We start from the raw sequence: 24,531 nt of genomic DNA on the forward strand, positions 1-24,531 counted from the left end.
AACAGTTGATAAGTGGAGGAGAAATGCAACCCTAGAGAAAAGAAGCCACATCTTGGAAAATTTTCTGGATTTGATTAATCTTGCATACTAATCCTTACATACATTTTCTGGATTTGATTGGGATCTCTAATCAAAAGTTTTATCCACTAAGATTACTACATTTTCCACCAATCCAGTCTATCCAGATAAGAAAGGAAAAAGAGTATCACCTTTTCACTATTTTAATCTGATATATAAGATTTAAAAGCAACAGTATATGTACTATGCATATCTCTATATTTCGGCTTTCTTGGTGCATTGTTGTTTGGAAACACGGGTAGTTGTCTCTGGATGACTGTCCCAGGCATTTAAAATGTCTTGACATATAGCATCTATAAGGACAGATCCATAGGTCTTTCTTTTTTTTTACTTTCAAGGTTTCTTTTATATGTCTTTTACTTAAACCAAGTGCCTAATGTTGAGAAAAAAAGATTTATTTTATTTCCTATTTTGGTTGGATTTTAAGTTGCAACCTTTAGTGCAAAGTAACCTAATTGGTGTTGACATACACTACAATTTCTATAGAGCATTCAATGAAGAATATTGATGTACATTTATTTCCCAATTGCTAGGGGGTCATTGCATGGTGTAATGGTAAAATCCTGGGCTAACAAGTGTGAGAATGTGGGTTTGAATCCGAGTGTGGCCACTCTGTTCCAAAAAAAAAAAAAATGCTAGGTCAGTATCAATCAACCCTTGCAAGACCCCTGATAGCTAGTTAGGATCAAGATTGGGTAATGGCCTTTTTACTTCCCAATTGGTGGTTGCTATTTTCTGTGCTTTCATATTTTACATACTAACAGAACAATTACATTTTGCTTGAATCCGATCAATATTCCCTGTGCAAATATATTATGTTTCATTTTCTGTTTCCAGATATATTTCTTATTGTGTTAAATCAAATTGATGGAAGCAAGAAGCATCCTATTTGTGAATTTAGGCTTAGACTCTAGTGCCTATGCCCAGTGCCTGATAACATCAATGTACAGATATTGAAACAAGACACAGTAATTTTGGACTGATAAGCTTAACCCAGTTAAGCTATCAGTCCAGCTTAACAAATGAATTAGTGCACATTAATCAAGTTCTAATTTTTCTCCTTTCCTCCAGACACCAATGAGAGCTGGATTTTACACACTTTAGGGGAAAAAGAAACCAGAGCTAGCTTATCAATATTGATAAATACATTCTTTGGCTTTTAGCCTACGAGAAACAAACAAATGTTTGTCTTCAATTTCACCCTGAGGTAAATAATTGGCTCCCCGGGGTAACTGTAGCAGTTCCCTCACCCATGACTGTTGTCAATGTCATCTCCTTTTCTAGTATTCGGTCAAGCTCCAACATGATCATGTCCATCTTTGGTCGCCCTTTTCCAGGTGAACTCATGCACTGAAGTGTCAACCTTATCAAATCCATCATTCCCTCTGAAGTGAAACTGCTGGTGGCTAGCCGATGGTCCACAAGATTGTTTGAACATAGATGTGATTCTACCTTCACAAAGTTGGAGATGCAACTAGTAAGAAAGCTAAAAATAAGTAGTTTATATGTAAATATGCTACAAATGAAGATGCAAACTTCTTAGGTTCACCAAAACAGTCTAATTTGCACTTGACACTGAATAATTAATCCTCATGGAAAAAAAAATACACCTTTCTAGTACTAGCAACAATTGCCCCATGTAAATGTTTAACAAAATCAAGTTGATCAAATACAAAATGCCTTGAGCTGTAACAACAAAGCATATTCCAACAGATTCAACGCAAGCAAGTATTTTCTCGGAAATAAGGACTGAGAGAGGTAATACAAGGTGTAAATTCCTGGTAATTGAAAACTAATCTTCTTCACTTGGGATTTTATGGTTTCCAATATTTTTAGATTTCCAGCACCAACACAGTTAACAGCTTTGTTTAAAGAAAATGTATATGAAGATGCTTATTTACCCACTGGATCAAGCTTTCATGGCTTCTCAAGGAATTGATCTTTAATGCCTCTTGTCCGGTTATGAGCTCCAAAAGAAATACCCCAAAGCTATAGACATCACTCATTCCAGAGAACTTTCCTGATTCTCCCACCCTAACAAATAAACCCATGGTTTATAAAAAAAAAAGGATGAAAAATAAAGAAGAAACCTGAGAAAAAACATCCACATAAATCTAGGCAAAAGTTTAGAGGGGAAAGTGAAGATACTCAGGATCTTGTAAAACATTGCCACCAGTCATTCGAGATGAAGGCCCTGGATCTCCAATTCTTTCAAGCAGATTATAAACCCCTGCATCTGCAACTTTAGCAATGAAATTCTCATCGACCAAGACATTAGATGTTTTGAAGTTCTTGTGTGCTAAAGGAGGTACAAGACCATGTAAGTGGCATAAACCTGCACATTTTAGATTTTTATATAAGCATCTGCATAGTTTGATTTATCTTTTTCCCAACAAGGTCAAGAGACTATTGATCGGATTTTACCAGTATCTACCTTTAGCTGCCCCTAGAGCTATAGAAAGTCTTTGTTTGAACTCTAGTTGTGTTGTTGAACCTTGCCCAGTATCTGTCATACATCAAATTACTAGTATATATGTATTTTAATGAACACAAACCATATTAATGTTTTTCACAAATTGAAACTTACCATAGAGATGACTGCATATGCTGCCATTGGGTAAATATTCAAAAATCAACATTTGAGAATCATCTTCTTGGCAGAAACCCAGAAGAGTGACTAGGTGTCTATGCCTGATCTCTGATAGATAAAGTACCTGCTTGATCACATAAGCTATCACTTTGTATTTGAAATCTTTGTACTTAGGTTGTATAAATTTGAAGTAGAACAATGGACATTTTTCAGAGAGAGGAACTCTAAATTATCCTCTAGTAAAACATTCAAGAACAATAGCTTTTCCTTTAATAAAGCAATTTGGATATTCAATGTCTGTTCACATGATCATTCATAAAAAAAAAAATGTCTTTTCACATGACAAAAGATCAACAAAATAGCAGAATTTTGTGTACCTTGGCCTTGTGTTCCTCAAGGGAGTTCTGTACTTGTGGATCTTTGAACAGACTTAAGATTATTTGAGTGAGCATTTTAACTTGATAAAAAAAAGTTTTGAACTTTTTAACTTACTCGGCAAAAGAACTCTCACAAAACACAAGATGTTAAACACATAGCAGTTAATGAATTGATCTTTGCCCTATTTGTAAGAAAATAGTTATACCTCATTCACAAAATCTTGTCGGGCAGCACCCGGTCGCCTTTTAACTGCCACGATAGTGCCATCACAAAGTAAGCCTTTATACACCAGACCAAAACTCCCCTCTCCAATAAGATTGCTTTTACTGAAGTGCTTGGTTGCTTGCTCCAACTCTTCCAAGGTGAATTTCTTCACTCCCTGCGGTCCAGATAGAGAGGTCCCTCCAGAAGTAAAGCCACCTCCTCTATTCCACTCCACTGTTGATTCTAACAAAGAAAAGCAGATATTAGTGGCACATGCATAGCTCTTTTGAAACATTACATGATTCATCCAAAGCAGCCCTACCTTGTGCAGATGGGTCTGAAGATCCCGTCTCAGAATTCTTGTTTAGCAAGTTCTTAAACTGTGATCTGTAAAACCACATGAAACCAATAACTATCACCAGCAATGCAATCCCCGCTGCAGCACCTCCAACTATGGCTGCATATGGCTTGGACATCTGACAAGAGCTTTATGTCTCTTTCCACAAACTTAAAAACAGAACCTGTGTAGCAAACGAGCAAAAGAAACAAAATCAAATGGGTGGACAAAATTGACCTATATTTCCCATCTTCAAAGCATCCACAGAGATCATAAATTGAGAAGCCCTGTATAAAAAGTAGACTCAGATTCTTCATACCAGAAGCGCGTTAACTCACTCAAAAGTCCCACTTGTCTAACAGTACTAGTAGTCCAGTATAAAATGGCATAATCAATAGTTCTAAGGTCCTACCACAAAGTGGGCATTAAAATTTCTCCAAAAACTGAAGTGTAAACCTTCAGGACACTCACTTGGAGACACTACAAAATTGTGGTAAGACCCAATAAACCCAACAGGAAATTAGACTGACCTTTTGCAACTACCCCACTTTGCTGTCCGGTTTTCAGCATTTCATCCAATGTGATTTCAGAGAATTTCCTCTGCTGAAAAAACATCCCATCCTTCCTTACATGACAACCAAAAAACATAAATGAAGAGGAATCCTTAAAAGCAGTAGAAAAAGTTGAATTACCATTATGTCCTGCATTGTCGGACGATCATGCTTTTGGATCCACCATTTTTTCTGCGATCACCTCTCCCTAAAAGACCTTACTGGCCAAACCTGTTTCCCAAGACAGAAAGAACAATGATTAGACTAGAAGTTAAGATTGGTTATTAGATAACAAAACAAGAAGTTCTCTTAAGCCAAAGAAGATATGATTATATACATTTGATTTCTAACCGCATGCAGAATATATCAAGCATGTATACCACAAGCACTCAATCGGATCTTTCTGCCCCAGATTCCCAACCCAAAGAAATATTGCCCATTCTAGGTGTTGTCATCAACTGTAATGGGTTGATTTTACCGTGTGGATGTGGACAGGGAGGAAAATGACTTCAAATGTACTAGTAATGTGAGACATCATCATTGAAGGAGATCAAAAGAAAAAATGAATAAATAAAATAAGAATTAAAACAAAAGGTAGTAATCGGCCTCTCAATTTCAAGTCTTTTCCCTCTCATCAACACAATCCTCTGTTTTGCTTTCTGTTCATCTGATCTGGAAAGAGTGACTTGCCTTTCATGTGTAGGGTCTCTTTTACATGTGGGGTCGTGATAACCAACCAAACATCAGATAACAACTTCAATGGAAACCCAGCTTCCACTGGTACGTGTTATTGATTTTCAAGAATGAAGCCTGCAAATTAGTTACATGCATGGTTCTAAATGTTGGTGAAGTTTCACGAGATTTTGGATTTTTTTTCTGAAATTTTTGGATCTTGTTCATTTATTCTTCCAAATTTTCAAAATACTATTAAAGTAATATAAACATAAATATACTATAAATGCTAAAAACAGTGATAAGATCATTAAAAATTATATAAATTATAAAAATGTCCAAATTTTCAAATTAAAAAAACAATCCATCATTCGTCCAAAATGGCTGAATTTTCTAAAATGTAAAACCATGAGAACATGTACTTATTCTCTTTTCTTGCACTGGTTGGTGTTATATCAATATGGGAAGCTGGTTGGGAAATTTGGATGGATAAAAAACGACAGGGTGAAATTTCTTCTTTAACTGTTCCTTTGTTTTCTAATCCCCTCCTGGGTACCTGCTTTTCTGAGTTTATACATAGTGCTCTGGGTTGTGCTGGAAAGTAAAACTGTAAAAGGGGTGGGTGGGAAGGAGCTTGTCTTCTTGTGTAGGTTGACGGCTGGATGGAAAACGCCATGTCAATGAACTCACAACAGAAGTTGAGAGATGAAACCAAAGATCCAGGACAAAATGTGGGCTTATCAAACAGGCCTTACTTTCCTTGTGCAGACTTGTATCTGGGACTCTGGGCCTACCGTGCCAAAATTCTTTATTTTCTTTTCCAATTTTTTGGTTCAATATTTTCTTGCTTGGTGTTTTCTTGTACAGCATTGTAATTTGCAAGGGTTTCATCATCTGGCCTACAAATTTGTGTAGGACCAACTGGCACAAGCCTAGCTCTACAAGCCACCTTTGTCCAAGCTTTTAGATCATGGCAATCTGTGGTAGGATCGTCCGTACTCCTGTCCAAATTCTGGGTCATGGAGTCTGTCCGATATTACATAGATCAGCTGAAGCGAATGCTGTCAACTGGCCATGTTATTACATAGATCGAGATGGAAATGGAACCAAATTGTAATATTCGTCTGGTAGGATTTGAACTAGAACATGAACATCTCATAATGCACCAAACTCCACAATTTTCCAAACATCAACAGCGCAAAACACATTGATGATTAGATAGATGGTTTCCGCAATTTTCCAAACCATACTGGGTCATTCTTACAGTTCTTTTGATTCTTGTCTTTTTCATACACACTGTCTCACAAACTTGGTATTATTTTTGGCGAAGAGATTACAATTCTGGGCATCCAAACTCCAGAAGGAGAATAATTCAATGAGATCAGCTTCCTTTTTCTCTAGGCAAGAGCCTCCTGTTAGACACAATCACTACACAAGACAAAATAGACGCAGAAAAGAACAGGATTTAGGTATCCTATATGTAACAGGCTAACAGCATAGGTGGTACTGCTGTGCCGGGTCATGTTCCAACTCAGTTTCTTTTGTTCAGGGAAAGATAATTAAACAAATAGTAGTTCTTGTTCCAGTCCAGAACGTTTGTCAACCGGCACATTATTAGATTTCATGGGTTCACCATATAACCCTTCTGAGTTCTCTCATGCCTAAAGTAGCAGCCATGGCATAAAACCCACTATTGCTTTTTTTTTTAATTGAAGGTTCCGTTTAAAGGGACAAATACAAAGCGGAAACAGAGTTTTGCACCGCTGGTGCATGTATGCAGCCTAACTCTCAATCTTCACCAGTCAGTGTTAGTATTACTAACCGCGCATGGTGGTATTTACAGCTGACAAATTTCATGGCACTGACCACTGCACACGTGGTTGATCCAGAGGGTGGTTTAATGAGTTCATTTTCTCTCCTTAATGCTGAAAGAGGGGGGAGATGCCAGCTAAGGGAGATGGAGACGTATACTTGGGTATCTCTATCATTTATGTCTGTGAAGTGGTCCCTGTTATAATAGGCTTGGGAATCGAATCGAATCTGCTGGGACCCTGGAGGCACTCTGGTAAGAAAGGAAGGGAGAATGAATATGGGAGACAACCTGGTCATCTTCAGACAGCTTTTATACAACGTTTTGAATCAACATTGTCTGTACGACCATTAAGATTTTCCACTTTTACATTTAAATTAAGTGTTCGGTTTGAAAGAAAAGGTAGGGGAAGAAGGGAAAGCATACTTGATGCCCTTGAAATCAAATACTACATAAGAAAGCCTCTTCATTTGATCTAAATTCATTGATCCCCACCAAGGAGTGGGGGAAACAAAATAATAAACAGCATTCTTGTTTAAGATTCAACCTCCAAATGAATGAAGCAGTGATTAGCTTTTACTGGTCCACTTGAAATATTGATAATCAAGAAAGAAACAATATAATTGGGATTAACTGTTGAATATAATTATTCAAGGCAATAATGGTAACCCTGCCAAAAGGGCTTTTGAGATGGCATAGTTTCAAGTAGATACAGAATAAAAGATGATGCCATTTCCATGCTCCACCTTGCACAGTAGATGTGTACATTGTTTTTCATAAACAAAATACAATTACAAACCATTACCATGCATGTATTTACAAGAGATCAACAGTTATACGATCAATGAACAATATGACCACTGGACAAAAGGCGGAATTGGGCAAAAAGCAGAAACTGGGAACCGAGCTCAGGTGGGATACAGACAAGGTGACATATACTTTTTCGTTTAAAATAAGGCAGCCACAAGCAGACACTTCAACCACTCCACAATGCACTTTGGGTAGAATCCACACTCAGCAGTCAGTAGCAACAGCAGAAAGAACCTATAGTTCTTTCTGAACTTTTATACAGCTCACAAAACACGGGTGCATGCTAGCTAGTAATGTGCACTTTATCTCACTTTTCATGAGTCCATCCCCGCCTCCACAAGGCCAGCATATCTGATGAGGCACATTATAACACCCAATCACCATATGATCAGAAAACCAACATTTACATTCCACATACTAAAATTGCTCAGGAAAATAAAGAAAAGCTCTAGATTCTCATTCATCTTTAGTTTGTGAGGCACGGCAAGCATTGTATAATCATTTTCTGAAAGGAGAATTATAATCCTACAGCCAGTCCTTGGTTATAGAAGTTGCTACCACCTGAACATAAGATACATGGTGGGCTAGCCTAAGATTACCTATTGAACAAACTTACAAACCTTGTAACTCATGCCATTCTATTTTCTCTCTGGGTTCAACCAGCCAGTTAAAATGTAGTTCATCTGTTTTGCATTGGAGTGGAAGAGAATTCTACAACTAGGTCTGGTTGTGGGGTTAGCATTCCCTTTCTAAAAGCACAAGTAGCTATACACTGTCATCATAGTGCTCCTGCAAAGTTTAAAAATACATGGAATATGATAACTGGCTCATAAACCACAGATATTACTGCAACCATAAAATGCCAAGTAAATTATGAGAACAATAACAAACTTACAGAAGTAAGGTTTTGGATGTTCCACTCCTATTTTGATGTTTTACTAATCACTGATGTTGCAAACTTGCAACAGATGGACCCTTCATAGAACAACCATCACACAAATAGTCCAATGCTTTGATCAACTCTCCACATTAGAGATAATAATATATATCTTGGTCTAAGCAGACAGGGCATCTACAAAAACGAATGATTCAAGTCAACCACAAAGAGTCCAACACACATGGCAGAGCTGTAATAATCTGTTTGTTGACATAATACAGACCACTTAATCTAATGTGGAATCAATTGCCAGAATATCCAATGGACCTGCAATGCAACCATATAAACAAGGTGGGCCTTGCTGTGGATTACAACAGTGTGCTATCTGCATAGCAGGGTTCAGCACTGGAGATCAGCATCAGCTCATTGTAAACCTGAGGTAGACCTCCCTTGCAAATACAAAATCCTGAAGAGACACTTTCTCACTTAGAATTCTTGTCCATTGCCCATGCAAATATGCTTTATTTTGTATATAACTATCTTGAAACCCTTAAAGAATAATAAGAGGAAGTCATGAAATTTGAATGCAGGGAAATCCATGTCAAAAGAACTCTCATTGGATTGTAACAATCTGAACCCCTGGAGCATCTGGATATTCTTTTGTCAACTGAAATGAATGCAAAAAATCGGATGTTATGATAAACCCAGTAGCTTGGCTACACAGTAGAGAGTTGGTGGAAGAACTTCGAAATACTGAAGGCAGTGGCAACAGTTCAACCCTCCTCCCCATCATGCATGTCTAACCCATCATAACCCACTGGGACAAAAAGTAGGTAATAGAAAAACTGGGTCAAAAATAAAACAAGCACGAGCATTTTTTCCTAACTTGCCAAATTCGGGAAAAAACTATGGATGTTGATTCAGTGCCACTAGTTTCCTCTGTTGAATTGGAATGTACTAATCATAAGTAGACACCAATCTAGGGGTGGCAACGAGCCCAGCTTCGAGCCTACTAGAGCTCGGCTCATGAGGCTCGCGAACCGGCTCGAATATATATAATTATAGAAAATAATATATATAATAAAAATATTATAATTATTAATTTTTTAAATATCAAATAAAAATATTTTTATATATAGTTTTTTATTTTTATAAAACATTTTTTCTCAAAATCGAGCTTGAGCCAAGCCGAGCTCGAGCTCAAGGTTCTAACTCAAACCGAGCTCGAGCCTTGTAGAACAGTCTCGAGCCTCGTACTATTCAGCTCGGCTCGGCTCGGCTGGAACCCACCCCTACACCAATCAGATGCTTAAAAAGCATCCATCTCTAGAATCCCCAAGGATCCCAGCTCATCATAAAAAGGTAAAAACTGAGAGATATAGTGATATTTGACATTTAAATAAAAGTCCCCATGATCACTAGGTTTAAACATCCTCTAACAAACCAGCCAAACTGATGTCTGATTTAACCATGATCCATCTCTAAGTTTTCCACTTCAAACACACACAAAAACAAACAAACAAAGAAGGTTCTCAGTGCAACCCAAATTATTGAACAAAGTAAAATGTATTCTGACCTTAGAAATCTCCTGATGACAAAAAAAAAAAAGAAAGTCTTAATGATTGTTCCAATGTCTTTGCAATCCTTCAGCATTAAATGTAGACTTTGTTTGATCTAGAACCAATGTAAGGGCATGTTCGTTTGCTCTGAAGTCTGACATCTGAAAGTGCAATAATTACATTAAGAGGTATATTGGTATTGGTGAACTTTTCTTTCCTCTGAACTCTGAATGCAGAGAATGTTGTTCTGAACTCTAAATTCTGAATTCTGAAAATTATCAAATATCCATTTTGACCCCATATATGAGAGTTTTTGGGGGTATCATTGGAAAACAAAAAATTGTATGATCACACTTTAAGAGATTCACCAATTATGAACAACCGAATGAGTTATACTGTGCATATCTTTCAAATGATGAACAGGCACTACAGTTTGAGGAATTTGTACCAATAAGGGAAATGAGTACACCAAAGTTGTCAATGGGGTTGACATTCACCAATTAGAAAATATTTAGGGAAGCTTTGGTCTCACATGCAATTCTAAATGGTATCCAGTTTAACTATTTGAAGAACAACAAAGACAAGGTTATAGCTCATCGTAAGTGTAGATGGCACATTTATGCTTCTTGGATGCAAGATAAGGAAGCATTCCAAATCAAATCATTTGCAGAAAAGTGTGAATATGCAAGGGCTCTAAAGAATGACAAGATAAGTTCAGCATGGCTTACCAAAAAGTACAAGCACAAAGTCATGGATGACTCGAATTTGAAGGCACTTACATTATGTAATGAGACCCTCAAATATTACAGGGTTGATATTAGTAGGCCAACCACATATAGAGCAAAGATGAAGGCATTATGTGGTATTGAGGGGGTCCAGATTGAGCAATTTAAGAAGTTGCCTGATTATTGACATGTGTTGTTGAACTCAAACACATGGAGTATAGTGACGATTGGGTTCAATAAAGATACTCCAAGACAGCTTCAAAGACTTTTTGTGCTTCAATGCTATGAAGGTTGGCTTCATGGAGGGTTGTCGCCCATTTATAGGGATTGATGGTTGCGTATCAAGGCCTTGTGGTGACATTCAAGAGGATGATTCCATGTGTTGAGCATAGATTTTGTGTGAGACACGTGCTGAGTTTGATTGGCATATGGAGAGTCTCAAGTCTCTAAGCAGTGATGCATTTGAATGATTATCACAATGGTGGAGACAATTAGGAGGCAATTGATGAAGTTGGTACAAACGAGGTATCAGATGCTTGCCAATGAGAAGAGTCCTACATGCCCAAATGTTAGGAAGAGAATATCCTATCTGCAAGAGCGTGCTCGCAACTGTTTCCATGTGTATGCCGGGATGTTTTCATTCGAGGTGACCCAACATGATTGGAGGATGGTTGCCAATTTGTGGAGGACCTACACAAGCAAACAATTGGCATTGACTGCAATACCATGTTTTCATGCAATATCCTGTATACAAATACAGAGTGTTCAATATATGACTATGTTGACCTCATATACATAATTGCAAAATGCATATGGGTATACAGTCATATCATTGTGCCCATCCCAGATGAGACCCAATGGCCCCATGTTAAGCAACCGATCCTCATTGTCCCACTTGCCATAAGACCATAGTCGGGGAGACATAAGAAATTACGACAAAGGGCCCATATGAGGTGATTATCAGTCATTGTGTGTTGAGAAGGGGCAAGTTCATGAGATGTGCGGGCAAGTAGGTCACAATAAGAGGGGATCTAAGGGCAGGCAAACCAATGAGTCATCAACAGGTGGTGGGAGTGGGGTGGTGTAGTTTATGCCCATACTGGACATAGACAAAGTACCATGGGGGTTGGGGTACAAAGAGGACAGAAAAGCACGAGGGATTCATCAAGGGAAGGGGAGGGGGTGCATTGTCCCACAGTGTTGGAGCTAGAGTTATGCCTCTAAGTCGTAGGAGTGGAGCTCCACCTCAAGCATCCAGAGAGGGGTTGAGGGGGTCTGAGAGAGATAGAGAGAGGGTTCAGAGCATGGTTTTTAAAACCGAACCGGTTAGGGGTCCGGTTATCGGTTCGAACGGTCCGACCATTCAACCCGAAAGGTCGGCCCGTTATGACAAAAAAATTTAAAAATTTGAAAAACGGTCAAAACCGTTTGAACTGTTCGAATGGTTAACCGGCCGGTTCAGCGGTTTGCTGACCAAAATCAATGGTTTTGAGGAAAAAGCGGTTTTCGGGAAAAATGGAACCGATCAGGTGGCTGGTTCCCGGTTTTTCCAGTCCGACCGTTCGGTCTGGTCTGGTTTTGAAAACCATGGTTCAGAGTTTGAGAGAGGGTCTGGGAGAGTCTGAGAGAGATAGAGAGAGGGTTCAGTGTGTGAGAGGGGGTTAGAGAGAGAGGGTTCAAAGTGTGAGAGAGGGTCTGAAAGAGAGGCTCCAGAGTGTGAGAGGAGGGTCAGGGGTTTGAGAGAGAGTTCAGAGTGTGAGGGAGGGTCTGGAGGTCTGAGAGAGATAAATACCTTTTCTACCCAAGCACATCTTTTCAAAAAAGCATTGGGGGGATCTGCAAAGGAAGAAAAGGTAAATTTGGGCATATAGCACATCTAGTCATCTCTTCATAAGGTACACAGGGAAAAAGTTGTGGGCACACTCTTGCAGATAGGATATTCTCTTCCTAACATTTGGGCATATAGAACTCTTCTCATTGGCAAGCATTTGATACCTCGTTTGCACCAACTTCATCAGTTACCTCCTAATTGTCTCCACCATTGTGATAAAAGTTTTGTCTCTTGCAACCAATATCCAAAGGCCTCTGAGAAGTTGTTGTAGACATCATTATTGCATGCCCTAAGCCCAAAAGTTGATCTGGTCCACAAAGCTGGGGGTATCTTCTTCAGTCATTCAAATGCATCACTACTTAGAGACTTGAGACTCTCCATATTGCAATCAAACTCAGGAACAATGTATGCTCTGGTTGCACCCCATAAACAGTTCCTCGAGTCTATCCCCTTGAATCCTCCTTTGAAATTTGAATACTTGTGAATCACACAATCTATGCTCAACACCTAGAGTTATCCACTTGAATGACTCCATAAGGCACTGATACACAATGAGCAATCCTTGGTATGTTTACTCAAACAACCGAACATAATAAATGAACTAGAATTTCTACACTAAGGATATTACGAAAATACCTTCAGTTTATCCAAAATAAATGCCCACACATGTTCCTTTGGGCCTCCAATAGCCTCAAACAACATAGACAAAAACCAACTCCAAGATTCCCTCCACTCTGACTCAACAACAACAAAAGCAATTGGGAATATACAATTGTTCCCATCTAGTGCAACCAATAGACAGTATTTGACCAAAGTTAGGTGGCTTTAAATGGCAGCCATCAAGCCCTACAAATGAGTGACAACCCTCCATGAAACCAATCTTCACAGCACTGAAGCACAGATAGTTTCTAAAACTGTACTGGAGTATCTTCATTGAACCTAATACTCTTCATTAAACAAACACATGTCAATAATCAGGCAACTTCTTGAATTGCTCAGTCCGGACCCCCTCAATACCACATAATGCCTTTGCTCTATATGTGCTTGACCTACTAATATCAGTTCTGTAATCTCGGAGGGTCTCATTATGTAATGTAAGTGCCTTCAAAATTCAGGTCATCCATGACTTTGTACTAGTACTTTTTAGCAAGCCATGCTAAACTTATCTTGTCATTCTTCAGACCCTTTGCACATTCGCACTTTTCTACAAATGATTTGACTTGGAATGCTTCCCTATATTGCGTCCAAGAAGCACAAATGTGTCATCCGCACTTACCCTTACAATGAGCTATAACCTTGTTTTTGTTGTTCTTAAGATAGTTAAACTGGATACCATTAAGAATTGCATGTGAGACCAAAGCTTCCCTAAATATATTCTAATTGGTGAATGTCAACCCCATTGACAACTTTGGTGTATACATTTCCCTTTCTGGTACAAGTTCCTCAAATTGTGGTGCCTGCTCATCATCTGTAAAATATGCAAAGCATAACACATTCGGTTGTTTATAATCATCCAACAACTCTGGCCCCATTATATCCACTTGAGTTATACTACTAGTTGTACTACCAACACCATCATGAGAATCATTACCAGACTGGTTTGGTTCACTAAGTGGGGTATGAGTTGATGTCTGCCCACCACACTCATTGTGCCTCTCTGTATCAAAACAATCATGGGCTGGACTTATCTCATCCTCTAATGATGTAGATTGTTCATCCTCTTCATAAACATCACTCATTATGTAATCCTGGTCATCACTTTTATCATGTCTAAAATGCGTCTAATTTTGGTAAGACGTGAAACCAGGTCTTACCATTATAGATCTTTTTTTATTTCTTTTGAAGGGCTACACAATTGGGGGTAGCCTATCCCCCAACCTAGGTGCAAGTGGGATTCGATCCCAAGTCTCTACCATGACCAGCATGAGACCTTACCAACCAACTAGATTTGTGTTTTAGATCTCTAATCAAACCTAAAATCCCAAATGTTAGTGGGGTCTAAAAAGCAAAGTTGTTAAACCTTAGGTGTTTAAAAAGTTATATCAAACACCACCTAAGTTGAAATTTGATGGGAGTAGTGAAGGTATCCTAGAGCCTTTAGGCATTGGAAGGGTTTTCAAAGATGAGAAGAGAAAGTTCTTCCTATATTTTCCGATTCTATTGGTGTAGTTACTTCACTTAGAGCTGAAATCTTGGAGGTAATTGAAGGGTGAAAGAAGGCTAAGGAACTCAATATTAGAAAGCAATTGATTATAGGATGGTTGTAAAAGGAGGCGAATGGACTATGCAGGTCAGCTAATGAAAAAAGGAAGTTTAAATAGTTAACCCAAGGTGTGGAGATTGAGCTGCAAACCCTGCAATGGGTAAAGTGCTAACTCCTTTGTGGATACTCTAGCTAAACAAAGAGTGGGAAGGGAACAACTGTTCTAGGTTGTGTTGTAATTTTACGTTTTGCTTTTCTTCTTGAGGGTTGAGAGAGTTTACAAAATATATGGGCATTGATGAAAATAATGCAAATGATGGGTCGAACAATAAAATGCATAGAATGTTGCAGAAGCATTTGGAATATCAAATTAAGATGATGATGAACAATAAAATGCATAGAAGGTTGCATAATCAATTACTTATATGTATAATATAAATTGCATAACCTATGATATTATTACTAAAGTTCCTTATTATGTACATGTGAAAATAAATGGTAAAAAGGCCAAAAGCCAATTTTAGATATCATACCAAGTATAAACAATTTCCTTCCAAATAGATATTGCCAGAACCAAGCAAGGGAGATCCACTGTAAATACCCGAGCTTTAGCTTTCAACAGTGAACATGCCTTGGCTGGATGGAAACTCAAAGCCACAAACCTACGATCTTTGGTAACAACTCTGAAACAAGCAGATCAGTAAGGAAAGAAAAGAATTAGTGATCACCAGTTAAGATTAGGGACAAATGAGAAGAAATGAGCAAGCAATTAAACCCCAACTATTCAAACCATACAAATACTTTTCCAAGTTCCAATAAACAATTAAACCCTAATATGCATAATAAAAATTTGCCTCCTCTTCAAGTTGAAAGCATCAACATGTCTTGTAGATGAGTGGGATATAGAGAAAAAACAGAAAAAAAGAAAACAGTAAGAGAAGTTAAGACATTGAAACAAAAAAAAAAAAGAGAAACTGTGTTTGTAAACAAGAGATATCCAACTTATTTAAAAGATATTGAGCTTGGTCTTCTACAATTTCTGATATCTTCAATTTCAACTGATTCAAAATTCAAATGCAAATCAGATTTCATGATCTGAACTTGAACATTGCAAGTTTAAAATCTAGATGAGATAGTTAGCCTCACAAAGGGCACTGACCAGCTTTAGTATACCTAATTAGCTTAGTTGGGTAAATAGAAACTAGCAGCTCCCATTTCATTTGTATTGAAATATTTCTAATACTCTTACATCTTCCATTCTATAACTATTGGCATGGATTCAAACTGCAGTGCAGAGATCTAGAAAACGAAGAAACTATGTGATAGGAGAAACAAAACATGGTCTGGCAGGTGCATCAAGACTCAGAACTGTAACAAACAATGCAAGGATTGGGAGTAACGGAGCAGGCATGCTACTGCTACTTCAATTGCTGAAGCATGAAAAGGCTTTCATCCAGCCCATCAAATAAATTCTCAAATCAGACTATGACCAATCTATAATAAGTCTGATGATGCTGAGTGAAGATCCAACTAAAATCTAATAAATGGTAAAAAGCAAGATTGGTCAGTAGATTCCTAGGTTGACCTTACCATGTGGAACTGGTGAGTTTGGAATGACTGATGTGTTGATCTTAGATAGACAGAATAGGCTGAAATAACAAAACCAAGGTTTTAATAGGTCAAAACCATCCAACTGTGCTTCCTGGATGACCAAAGACCAATACATCCAATAAGAAGCATTGGGTCATTATACTCGAGAAATTTATCATTGGAAGTCTGTCATTGCTTATTCTTTTTCGGTTCCATATGCTAGCTCCGTGCAAGCTCACCAACAGTAAGAGACCCAAATTCAATAACAGAAGGGAAAGAACATATGTACAAATCAAACCCCAATTTCAAATCTTAAACCATATTTAAGTGTCAAATGCCTCCTCACCAACTAAACACCAATAAGTTAAAAAACAAGCATTAAAGGTCTAAAACAATCAGAACCCTCATAAAGATTCTCATAGTAGCTCAACCAAGTTGCATAGAATAAACTTGGGTCCCAAGCTTGGTCTACTGGATGCTAGAACTCAACATTATTACCAGAAAAATAAAAAGCTACAAGAAAATAGAAAACAGAGCAATATTATTTTTTTAAGTTCCTTTTTGCCATCTTAGGTTTCTCAACCAATGTCCGCTGGCGGTGGGGCCTTGGAGGTAGGTTGGCGAAAAACCCTAAAAATGTAGGTGCAGATATGATCATAAAACCCCTTTCACTCTTCGACTTCCCATCCGAACTCCCTTTCGCCCTTCCATCGGTGCATTGGGAGAAAACGCTACAATCCACCATACAAAAAATAGTAATGTTAGATTATAAAAAATGATAAATAGGGTTAGAGCAACACCTTCCCTCGGTGGAACGATGCTTTACAACTTTCTCTAGAGTCCCTGAGCTCGTGTGGAATCTCGGCGTCTTCTTTGCGATCATTAGAAACAAACTTTCCCCTCTCTCAATCGGTCGATTCACGCCTGGTACGAAGCTTTCTCAAACGAATAACGCTGGTATGGAGCTTTCCTGAGTCGAACATGCTGGCAATTACCATGCAGTTCTCATCCTGCGTTCTTGAATCGAGTTCGAGGCAGTTCTAGAACGGAATGTTGGTGCTACACTGGGGAGTGAGAGGGGAGTTTTCTCTGAAGCTGTTTGTTTGGCCTTCCTACTATCCAATGCAAATGCTACACTACGGGGGAAAGTCTTGTTGAGAAAAGCGGAGAAGTAGTCAAAATTCTACTTAACTCTTTGAAAGCTCTGAAAATGAAACATGAATCAGATGGTTTAAGAAATCCAATTGTCCTGCTGTAATGGCACGAATAAAAAGTATGTGGTGGTGGGTTAAAGGTGATTTTAACATTGAGAGGGCTAACGATGATATACTGTGGAAGTGTGGATATCATTCTCGAGGGAAAAGGGTTTGCTGAAAGTCCAAAATGGAGAACCAAGGTCCATCGAGCAATATCCTCTTTTGCTGGTAATAAGCATAGCGGCAGGGAAAAAACTTGAAAATAGGAGGGCAAATATTCAAACACCGATCGTAAAGAAGTTTGAAAGTAGCAAGATGACTGAAACAGAAAGACCAGGGGAGTATGGTCCATGGATGAAGGTGCAAATAGGGGACGAAGGAGATAGGTTTATGAATGTAAAAGCAAAATCGAAACCTCAAAGAAGGAAGAGAGTCCTTTTTGGAGCGATAGTGTTACTCTGGTGGCTGATGAGAACAACGAAAAGGGGATACGAGTGACAATGCTTCACATATCACAAGGAGATGCCGAAGAAAAAAAAAGGAAATAGTGGGGAAAATCTCTCTAAAAAGGAAACTATTTCAAGAAATGGAGGGTTCAAAAGAGCTCACATCGTCTGTCCCGTCCAATGACAGCCGAACACGCCACCCTCCCCTAGATGATCTGCAACCCTCGCCTCCTGTAAGAACAGGGGAACCTGACTACTATACTGAATTCATTAGCTCTTTCCATGAAGAACATTGGAGAGAAAATTGAGACAAAGACCTTGGATGACGGCAAAACTTTTTTTTCTCTTACTTTTGATGGAAAATGGTTTGTATTAGTTAATTAATCAACAACTTGATCATGTTTGGTAAGCTTGTCTATGTTTTTGCTTTTGTTTGGATCGTTTGTAAATTAAAAAAATTCTGATTTCATCTACAATGGCTTTTGAGGTGCTGACTTGAGCATGGATAGTCTAGAACAGATAACACCAAGCAGCTATGCCTTTTACCCTATTCATTCTAATTTAAGAATCAATCGAACGGTGAAGTCTTCTCTTTATCCGTCAGCGTGAGTACTCAATATCGGCGGCAATGAAATGGCTTTCGTGATCGCACCGTCAAAAGACCTCCCGAGATCTCTACCAATCCAATCTCTAGGCTTTTTCAACGATTTCAACAATAGAAACTCATCAGCCATGTTGTTGCAGTTGAACTACACAATCGAGAATATTGAATTTGCTGATGTAGGTATTGACGTTAACAACTTAATGGATGCTGCTTCTGCACCATGTTTTATTTTACTGATAAAAATGGTGGGCACAAGAACCTAACCTCAAACGTGAGACACTACGATGGTTTCAACACTCAAATTAATGTCACATTAGCCGGTTATATTGGTGGAGGAGATTTGGACCGAAGAAGGAAGAGAGAGAATGAGAAAAGAGAAATAAGGGAGTTAATTGGATTAATCGGAGGCTGCAGAGTTGTCTTCGACTGTGGATACGATTCGCGATGCATGTGCAAAGGGGCGGTGGAGAGGGAGGATAAGAGAAGAGAGAAGGACGGTGAGGGATGCTATGGCTCGAACTCAGTTGCAGAATCATCTTCGATGACGGTGAATGAGTTTCACGATTTGATGTCAGTGAAAGCGAAGAGGCGGTGGGGAGGGAGGGGAAGAGAATAGCAGGAATGATGGAGCGAAGGGAGAGGCTCGTGTCAAACATATTTGATAAAAGGGTAAATTATAAAGACTCTTACTATGGGGTCTATGACAAAGACCCCCTTGTATTTTGTTTTGCGACAAAAGACTCCCTATAATATGACCGTGAGACAAAAAACCTCCTTTCGTTAGATTTTCCTCGAGTTCCGTCGTTGTAATATTTTTTAATTCCCATACTATTCTTGTAATAACTATTCGGTAGGGCTGTTCATAAGAATACCCAATCTGACCAAACCGATCCAACCCGAATTGGTCGGGTTTTCTTCAGCACCGGTCGGTTTCGGGTTGTAACAAATCATAAACCAATTATTTGGGTCGGCTTCGATTTTCACCGACTTAGTAGTTAGTAGTTAGTTCCTAGTTAGTATTTACAACCTACTTAATTCCTACTTAACTAAGTTGTCTCTATCCTAGTTACAACCTAACTTAATTTCTAATATTCTAGTTATGAATGACATTAATGGCAAGTATTGTAAGACAACTAGACAAGGAATTTTTTTGGAAAAGTTTAAAGAAAATAATCAAAGGATCCTAGTTTTTATGGTCTTTTACACCAAATAGGCAACCAATTACAATTAGAATTAGGTGTCCTTTTTTACTTAGATTAGAAGGTTTCTTGAAATATACAAATTTCAGTATTCTTTCTCTAATACAGTTTGACTTTCTATTTTCTTGATAACTTCTATTCTAACTTGGTCCGCCCCCTACCAATTTCAATCTTCTTTCTCTAATAGAATTAGGTGTCATTTTTTACATCAAATTTCAGTCTTCTTTCTCCAACCTACAAATTTATTACCATGGTTGAACTTAGAGCCGAAACCGACTGAAACCGACCCAACCCGACTCAAACCGACCAAGTTGGTTTTGCTTAACACAGGGTCGGTTTCGGTTTCAATTTCGGGTAACTCGACTAGGTCGGGTTGGTTGAAAAAATCTCAGTAAACCGACCCAACCCGACCGTGAACAGCCCTACTATTCGAACAATTGAGAGAAAAATACTATTCATCTTCTCCGACCTCACGATACACGAACAGCAACAGAGATAATCCCCTCTACCTCATATTCCTTTACATTTCTCTCTATCCCTCTCCCCCTGATCTCTCTTCTTCCTCTTCCCCTTTCTCTCTTATTCCGCTCTCCTCTCCTTTCATGCTTTTGGGCAAGGGTCCAGATGGTCATGTGGCGTCTCTATTCCTCGAGCATCCTCTCGTCAATGAGAATAAATGATGGGTAACCTTCATCAAGGACTCTCCAAAGCCACCTCTAGAGAGAATAACTTATACTTTTCTAGTAATCAACTTGTCTTCAAGCATCACCCTTGTTGTGTGTGGATCTAGTAAAGCTGATGTTATGCATAGAGCGCTTGGGAATCAAGAAAATTCTGATTTGTTGCCTATTCAAATTGTTTCACCTGAAGGGAAACTAACCTGGTTCCTGGACAAGCCTGCAGCTTCTAAACTATAGGAACATTCATGCTAATAGTAGTGCGGGTTTGGTAAGATATTCAATAAATTATCTCTCATATTTAGAGGAACCTGGAGATGGAGATGGAAGTATTTTTTGTTGTCAACCAAAGTTCAATTTGTTGGGATGGTATCGAGCTATCGTATGGTGATGATGACCTGCCTTTCTTCTCTCTGAGGATGGAGCAATTGCAAGATTAATATAGCATTGGAGAAGGTTGTTGATAGTTTTATTATGTTCAATATAGGCTCTTTGTTATTTGATGGATCAATACCAATTCTAGAGACCTTTCTTGAACAAGAATGGAAGGAGTGTAGATTGTGGACTTCAGTGCAATGAAAAATGCATGTAAGTTTGGTGATTTTACTTTTTTCTATTCAATTTTAAGAATCTCCTAGGACCTGATTTATTGTAATGAACAAGTATGGCTACGGAAGTAGATTTGGGAGTTTGGTTCTGGAAAGCAAAGACAAGTAATAATATGTCTTCTAGGACATTTTCAGCCCAATAAAATCTTCATAAGTGCCTCAATTATCAATGAAAAAACTTTATTAAAATGAGTAGGAATACCCCTGAAGGATGAATTACTAGCTCTTCTTTTAGAGTCTAAAGCTAATATTCTCATTGGATTGGTCTAGTTTGATTGTGGAAAGTGACTACCAAGTTGTGAGTCATTGTCTCTCCTTAACAGAAGATGGTCCTTGAACCCTTGGTCCTATCATTAAAGAAGCAATATCTCTATCAGCAAAGTTGAACTGTAATTTCAGTTCAGAGGAAGAAGGAACGGAGGGAGAGAAGAAGCCAAAGGAGGGGGGTATGCTCGAATTAGCTACTGCAACGAGTTGTGGTGGCTATGGCCGAGAGGAACGAAAAACAGAGGAAAGCAATAAGAAGAAAGGGGAAGGGGAATAGGAGATATCAGGGGGGAGGGGAGAGAGAGAGAGAGAGAGAGAGAACATGTGAAGGAATCTGAGGTATAGAGGATTACCACTGCTACTGTTCGTGTATCGTGAGGTCGGGGAAGATGAACAGTGTTTTCTCCCAATTGTCTGAATAGTTATTACAAGGGTAGTATGGGGATTAAAAAATATTGCAATGACAGACTTCAACGGAAGGCTAACGGAAGGGGGTATTTGTCTCACGGTCATAGTATAGGGGGTCTTTGTGGCAAAATAAAGTACAGGGGGTCTTTGTCACAAACCCCATAGTATAGGGGGATCTTTGTAATTTACCCTTGATAAAACTTAGCGTCCATACCGTGGTTACAACCTTAGCTCTGTTAGTTTCAATTTGACATAGGAGAGTGTGATGTGTTCGAACATAGTTGAACGGGATTTCTATTGCTAGGGTTGTGTTTGGTTGCAATGCAAACGCAAATATGTACAACTGTACATTGCATATTTGCTCTCTTTTTAGTTCATGAATATAAACGTTGTTCAGATTTTAAATTGTTTTTGTACTCATCTTGCTTGTTTGAAATCGATGTTAAGTGTAGGCCCTGTCATTAAATGTTCCAATTACCTTATGCTCCAATGCTTTTAACTTTAGTTAAAAAGTTGATTATCAAAATAATACAAAATTGTATCCAAAAAAATAGATACAATAATGCTTTCTTTTTAGAGTGTAAAAATGTTAGAAAATGTGTTATTGATTTGATAATCATTACTTTTTTTTTTTTTACAGTTCATTACTTTATACAATCATTACTTTTTTACTTTTGATCTGAATTAGATCTAGACTCTTTTAACAATTAAACATTATCCTCTTGAGAGGATAAGTGCTCCATATCCAATACCAAACTCAGATTTGACCCAAATCACATGACAACACTTAAAGTTGTCATGTGACACCACTTAAAGTTGTCATGTGACAACTTAATTAATCTTATTAATATTGGGTCTTTTGCTCATTTTTTTCAAAGGCTCACAACCCTAGGTGTTGCATGGCCACTTTAGGCCTAATATTGTATGGTGTGTGACCCTACAAAGGTCTCTCTTAAGTCCATAAGGTCGGAGGGTCCGGACCCACCTTAAAAGATGTTAAGTTGAATTCACTACTCAGAGTAGTGAACCCCTGATCAAATCAGCATGGGCTCAGTCTAGCCCAACATTTACACCTAAATGATCATTGGATTCAGCCACCCTATGAAGACTTAAGGATAATGAACTTAAGTGGGATAAATCTCATCATGTAATCAACCCTGTAATGGTCTCTTACACTTAACCTCTCGGCCCATAATGATCATAATACTGCTTGACAAGGAATGATCTTTCCCTTAATTGCAAAGTGCAATGCTATATTCTGTGCTTAGATAGATCACAAGATTAAAACCTTTTGCAAACTTTTTTCATAAAATAGTAGTATATAACATGTTAATACATTTTTATTAAAATATATTTCAAATACAATTGAAATTCACTATCGACAGTTTAAGTTTTCACTAGAGAGAGTGTAAACCCTGATATTCACTTTGTCCTATAAATATGTCGATCCTAATACTATGATCACCCGCTCAAGTGAACTCACAAACTACCCCAACATGCTCAGGTGTTAATCCTTGATGGGTCTCAGTAATTGGCACATAAAAAATAGCACAGTCCAACACCTAATGCAGTAACATAATCAAGTTAGGGGTTATGTGTAATTTTTCAATTTTGCCCATTTATTTCCAAGGTATAGGGCATAATTGGAAACTAGTCCGGGTTCAGTGTTTCTTCCAAACACACACTGACTGTGCTTGGGGTATAACCCTAGCAGCAGAGACAAGCTGTTTCAATTGTTTAACAACACACAAGTGTCAGCCTTGGCAGGACAAACTCACCAAGTCTATCCAACAATTGAGAACATTTTAAACTAACATGAGTCTCATAAGTATCTAGTTTAAGGGGTAATTAATAGAAAACATACCAATATAAACATGAAACAATAAAATATACTTTATCCATTTATAAATAAATATTTATGTACAACAATCCGATTGGAGCTAAGGGCATATACTGTATAACGTTAATAATTATGTAACACTAAGTAACCAATTAATTGCAATAGATTAACCATAGAAAATTATGATTTAAGAAATAATAATGACTTACCTTGGCCATTGATCACTTGGTTAGTCGATTGTTAGTCAATTACAAACTTCAAAGTTCAAACCAAACTCTATTTTGTGTTATAATAAAATTAGAAAAGACAATAAGTTATATTGAATATTGAAGATGGAACGATGGGAAACTCAACACAAAACTTTGTTTTCAATTTCTGTTCCAAATAAAAACTCAAACATCGGTGTTACCCATGTAGTAGACAAGCAAAAACTACAAGAAAAATATAAAAAAAAATAGAAAAAGGAGAAGAACAGAAGAATAAGGGAGAAACCCTCGTGCAATTGCGTTAGAATGGAAGAATAAGATGAATGAAAGAAAGAAAGAAATAAATAAATAAATAAAAAAGAAGAAAAGAAAAGGGAAAATTCACCTTGATCGTCATTTTAATGGAGTTTGAGCCTTTGAGGAGTGAGGAGAGCATGTCTTTTGTAGTTTTCACTTAGTTCAAACTAAGAAGAAAAAAAGATAGAAAACCCCCAATATGTTCGGCTCCCACCCTAAGTCCCTTTTCCTCAAGGCTTTTTCATCTTTTTACATATTTACCCCCATTAAAATACCCATAAACCCATATTTTTTAGGCTATGCCTTAATGATTTTACACCTCAAGGCGAGAGACGTACGCCTCACCGAAATTGAGGCAACCACCCTACAACATCTTGAAGAGGCTATTGAGGCCAGTCATTTTTTGGCCACCTCACCTTGAGGTATATGCCTCTAGCCTTGCCTCGAATACCTTTTAAAACCATACTACCAACAATACTTGACACCGCACATATTATGAGATGTATGGTGTCAGATTAAGTTGGTAGGGTGTTAGAACTTGAACTTGTTTTGTTGGTAGGTGATCCCA

At 38.1% G+C, this 24,531-nt stretch overlaps 1 protein-coding gene and 1 long non-coding RNA gene across 12 annotated transcripts; both read right to left on the minus strand.

The window, feature by feature from the left end:
- Positions 1–1,031: 1,031 nt before the first annotated feature.
- LOC104586282 (proline-rich receptor-like protein kinase PERK13) lies at positions 1,032–4,446 on the minus strand. Of its 10 annotated transcripts, none has more exons than XM_010243485.3 (9): positions 4,280–4,446; positions 4,118–4,190; positions 3,573–3,771; positions 3,252–3,493; positions 2,666–2,792; positions 2,513–2,584; positions 2,227–2,413; positions 1,984–2,112; positions 1,032–1,526 (listed from the first exon to the last, which is right to left on the minus strand). In XM_010243485.3, the coding sequence occupies exons 3-9, from the start codon at positions 3,724–3,726 to the stop codon at positions 1,370–1,372; spliced, it is 1,068 nt and encodes a 355-aa protein (XP_010241787.1). In that variant the 5' UTR covers positions 3,727–3,771; positions 4,118–4,190; positions 4,280–4,446; the 3' UTR covers positions 1,032–1,369. The 10 variants fall into 10 exon arrangements, with proteins under 10 accessions (XP_010241787.1, XP_010241794.1, XP_010241786.1 ...); XM_010243492.3 differs by having other exon boundaries at positions 1,980–2,112; positions 4,280–4,445; XM_010243484.3 differs by having other exon boundaries at positions 1,032–1,530; positions 1,980–2,112; positions 3,252–3,484; positions 4,280–4,441.
- Positions 4,447–7,337: 2,891 nt separating this feature from the next.
- Positions 7,338–24,328, minus strand: LOC109115938 (uncharacterized). 2 transcript variants are annotated; one of them, XR_002023600.2, is made up of 6 exons: positions 24,052–24,328; positions 15,159–15,308; positions 8,591–8,773; positions 8,326–8,502; positions 8,051–8,219; positions 7,338–7,781 (listed from the first exon to the last, which is right to left on the minus strand). It is a non-coding gene; the product is annotated as an uncharacterized LOC109115938 (long non-coding RNA). The 2 variants fall into 2 exon arrangements; XR_016085249.1 differs by lacking the exon at positions 24,052–24,328 and adding an exon at positions 17,016–24,020.
- Between the last annotated feature and the right edge of the window lie 203 nt (positions 24,329–24,531).

This window comes from Nelumbo nucifera, chromosome 4 (assembly GCF_055504915.1).
Source record: "Nelumbo nucifera cultivar China Antique chromosome 4, China Antique-T2T, whole genome shotgun sequence".
NCBI classification, from domain to species: domain Eukaryota; kingdom Viridiplantae; phylum Streptophyta; class Magnoliopsida; order Proteales; family Nelumbonaceae; genus Nelumbo; species Nelumbo nucifera.

Coding starts and splice junctions, on each gene's coding strand:
- LOC104586282 (XM_010243479.3), bottom strand. CDS start 3,726: ATGTCCAAGCCATATGCAGCCATAGTTGGAGGTGCTGCAGCGGGGATT. Junction 2,414..2,512: donor AGCTCTAGGGGCAGCTAAAG/GTAGATACTGGT, acceptor TAAAATGTGCAG/GTTTATGCCACTTACATGGT. Junction 2,113..2,226: donor AATGTTTTACAAGATCCTGA/GTATCTTCACTT, acceptor TTTATTTGTTAG/GGTGGGAGAATCAGGAAAGT.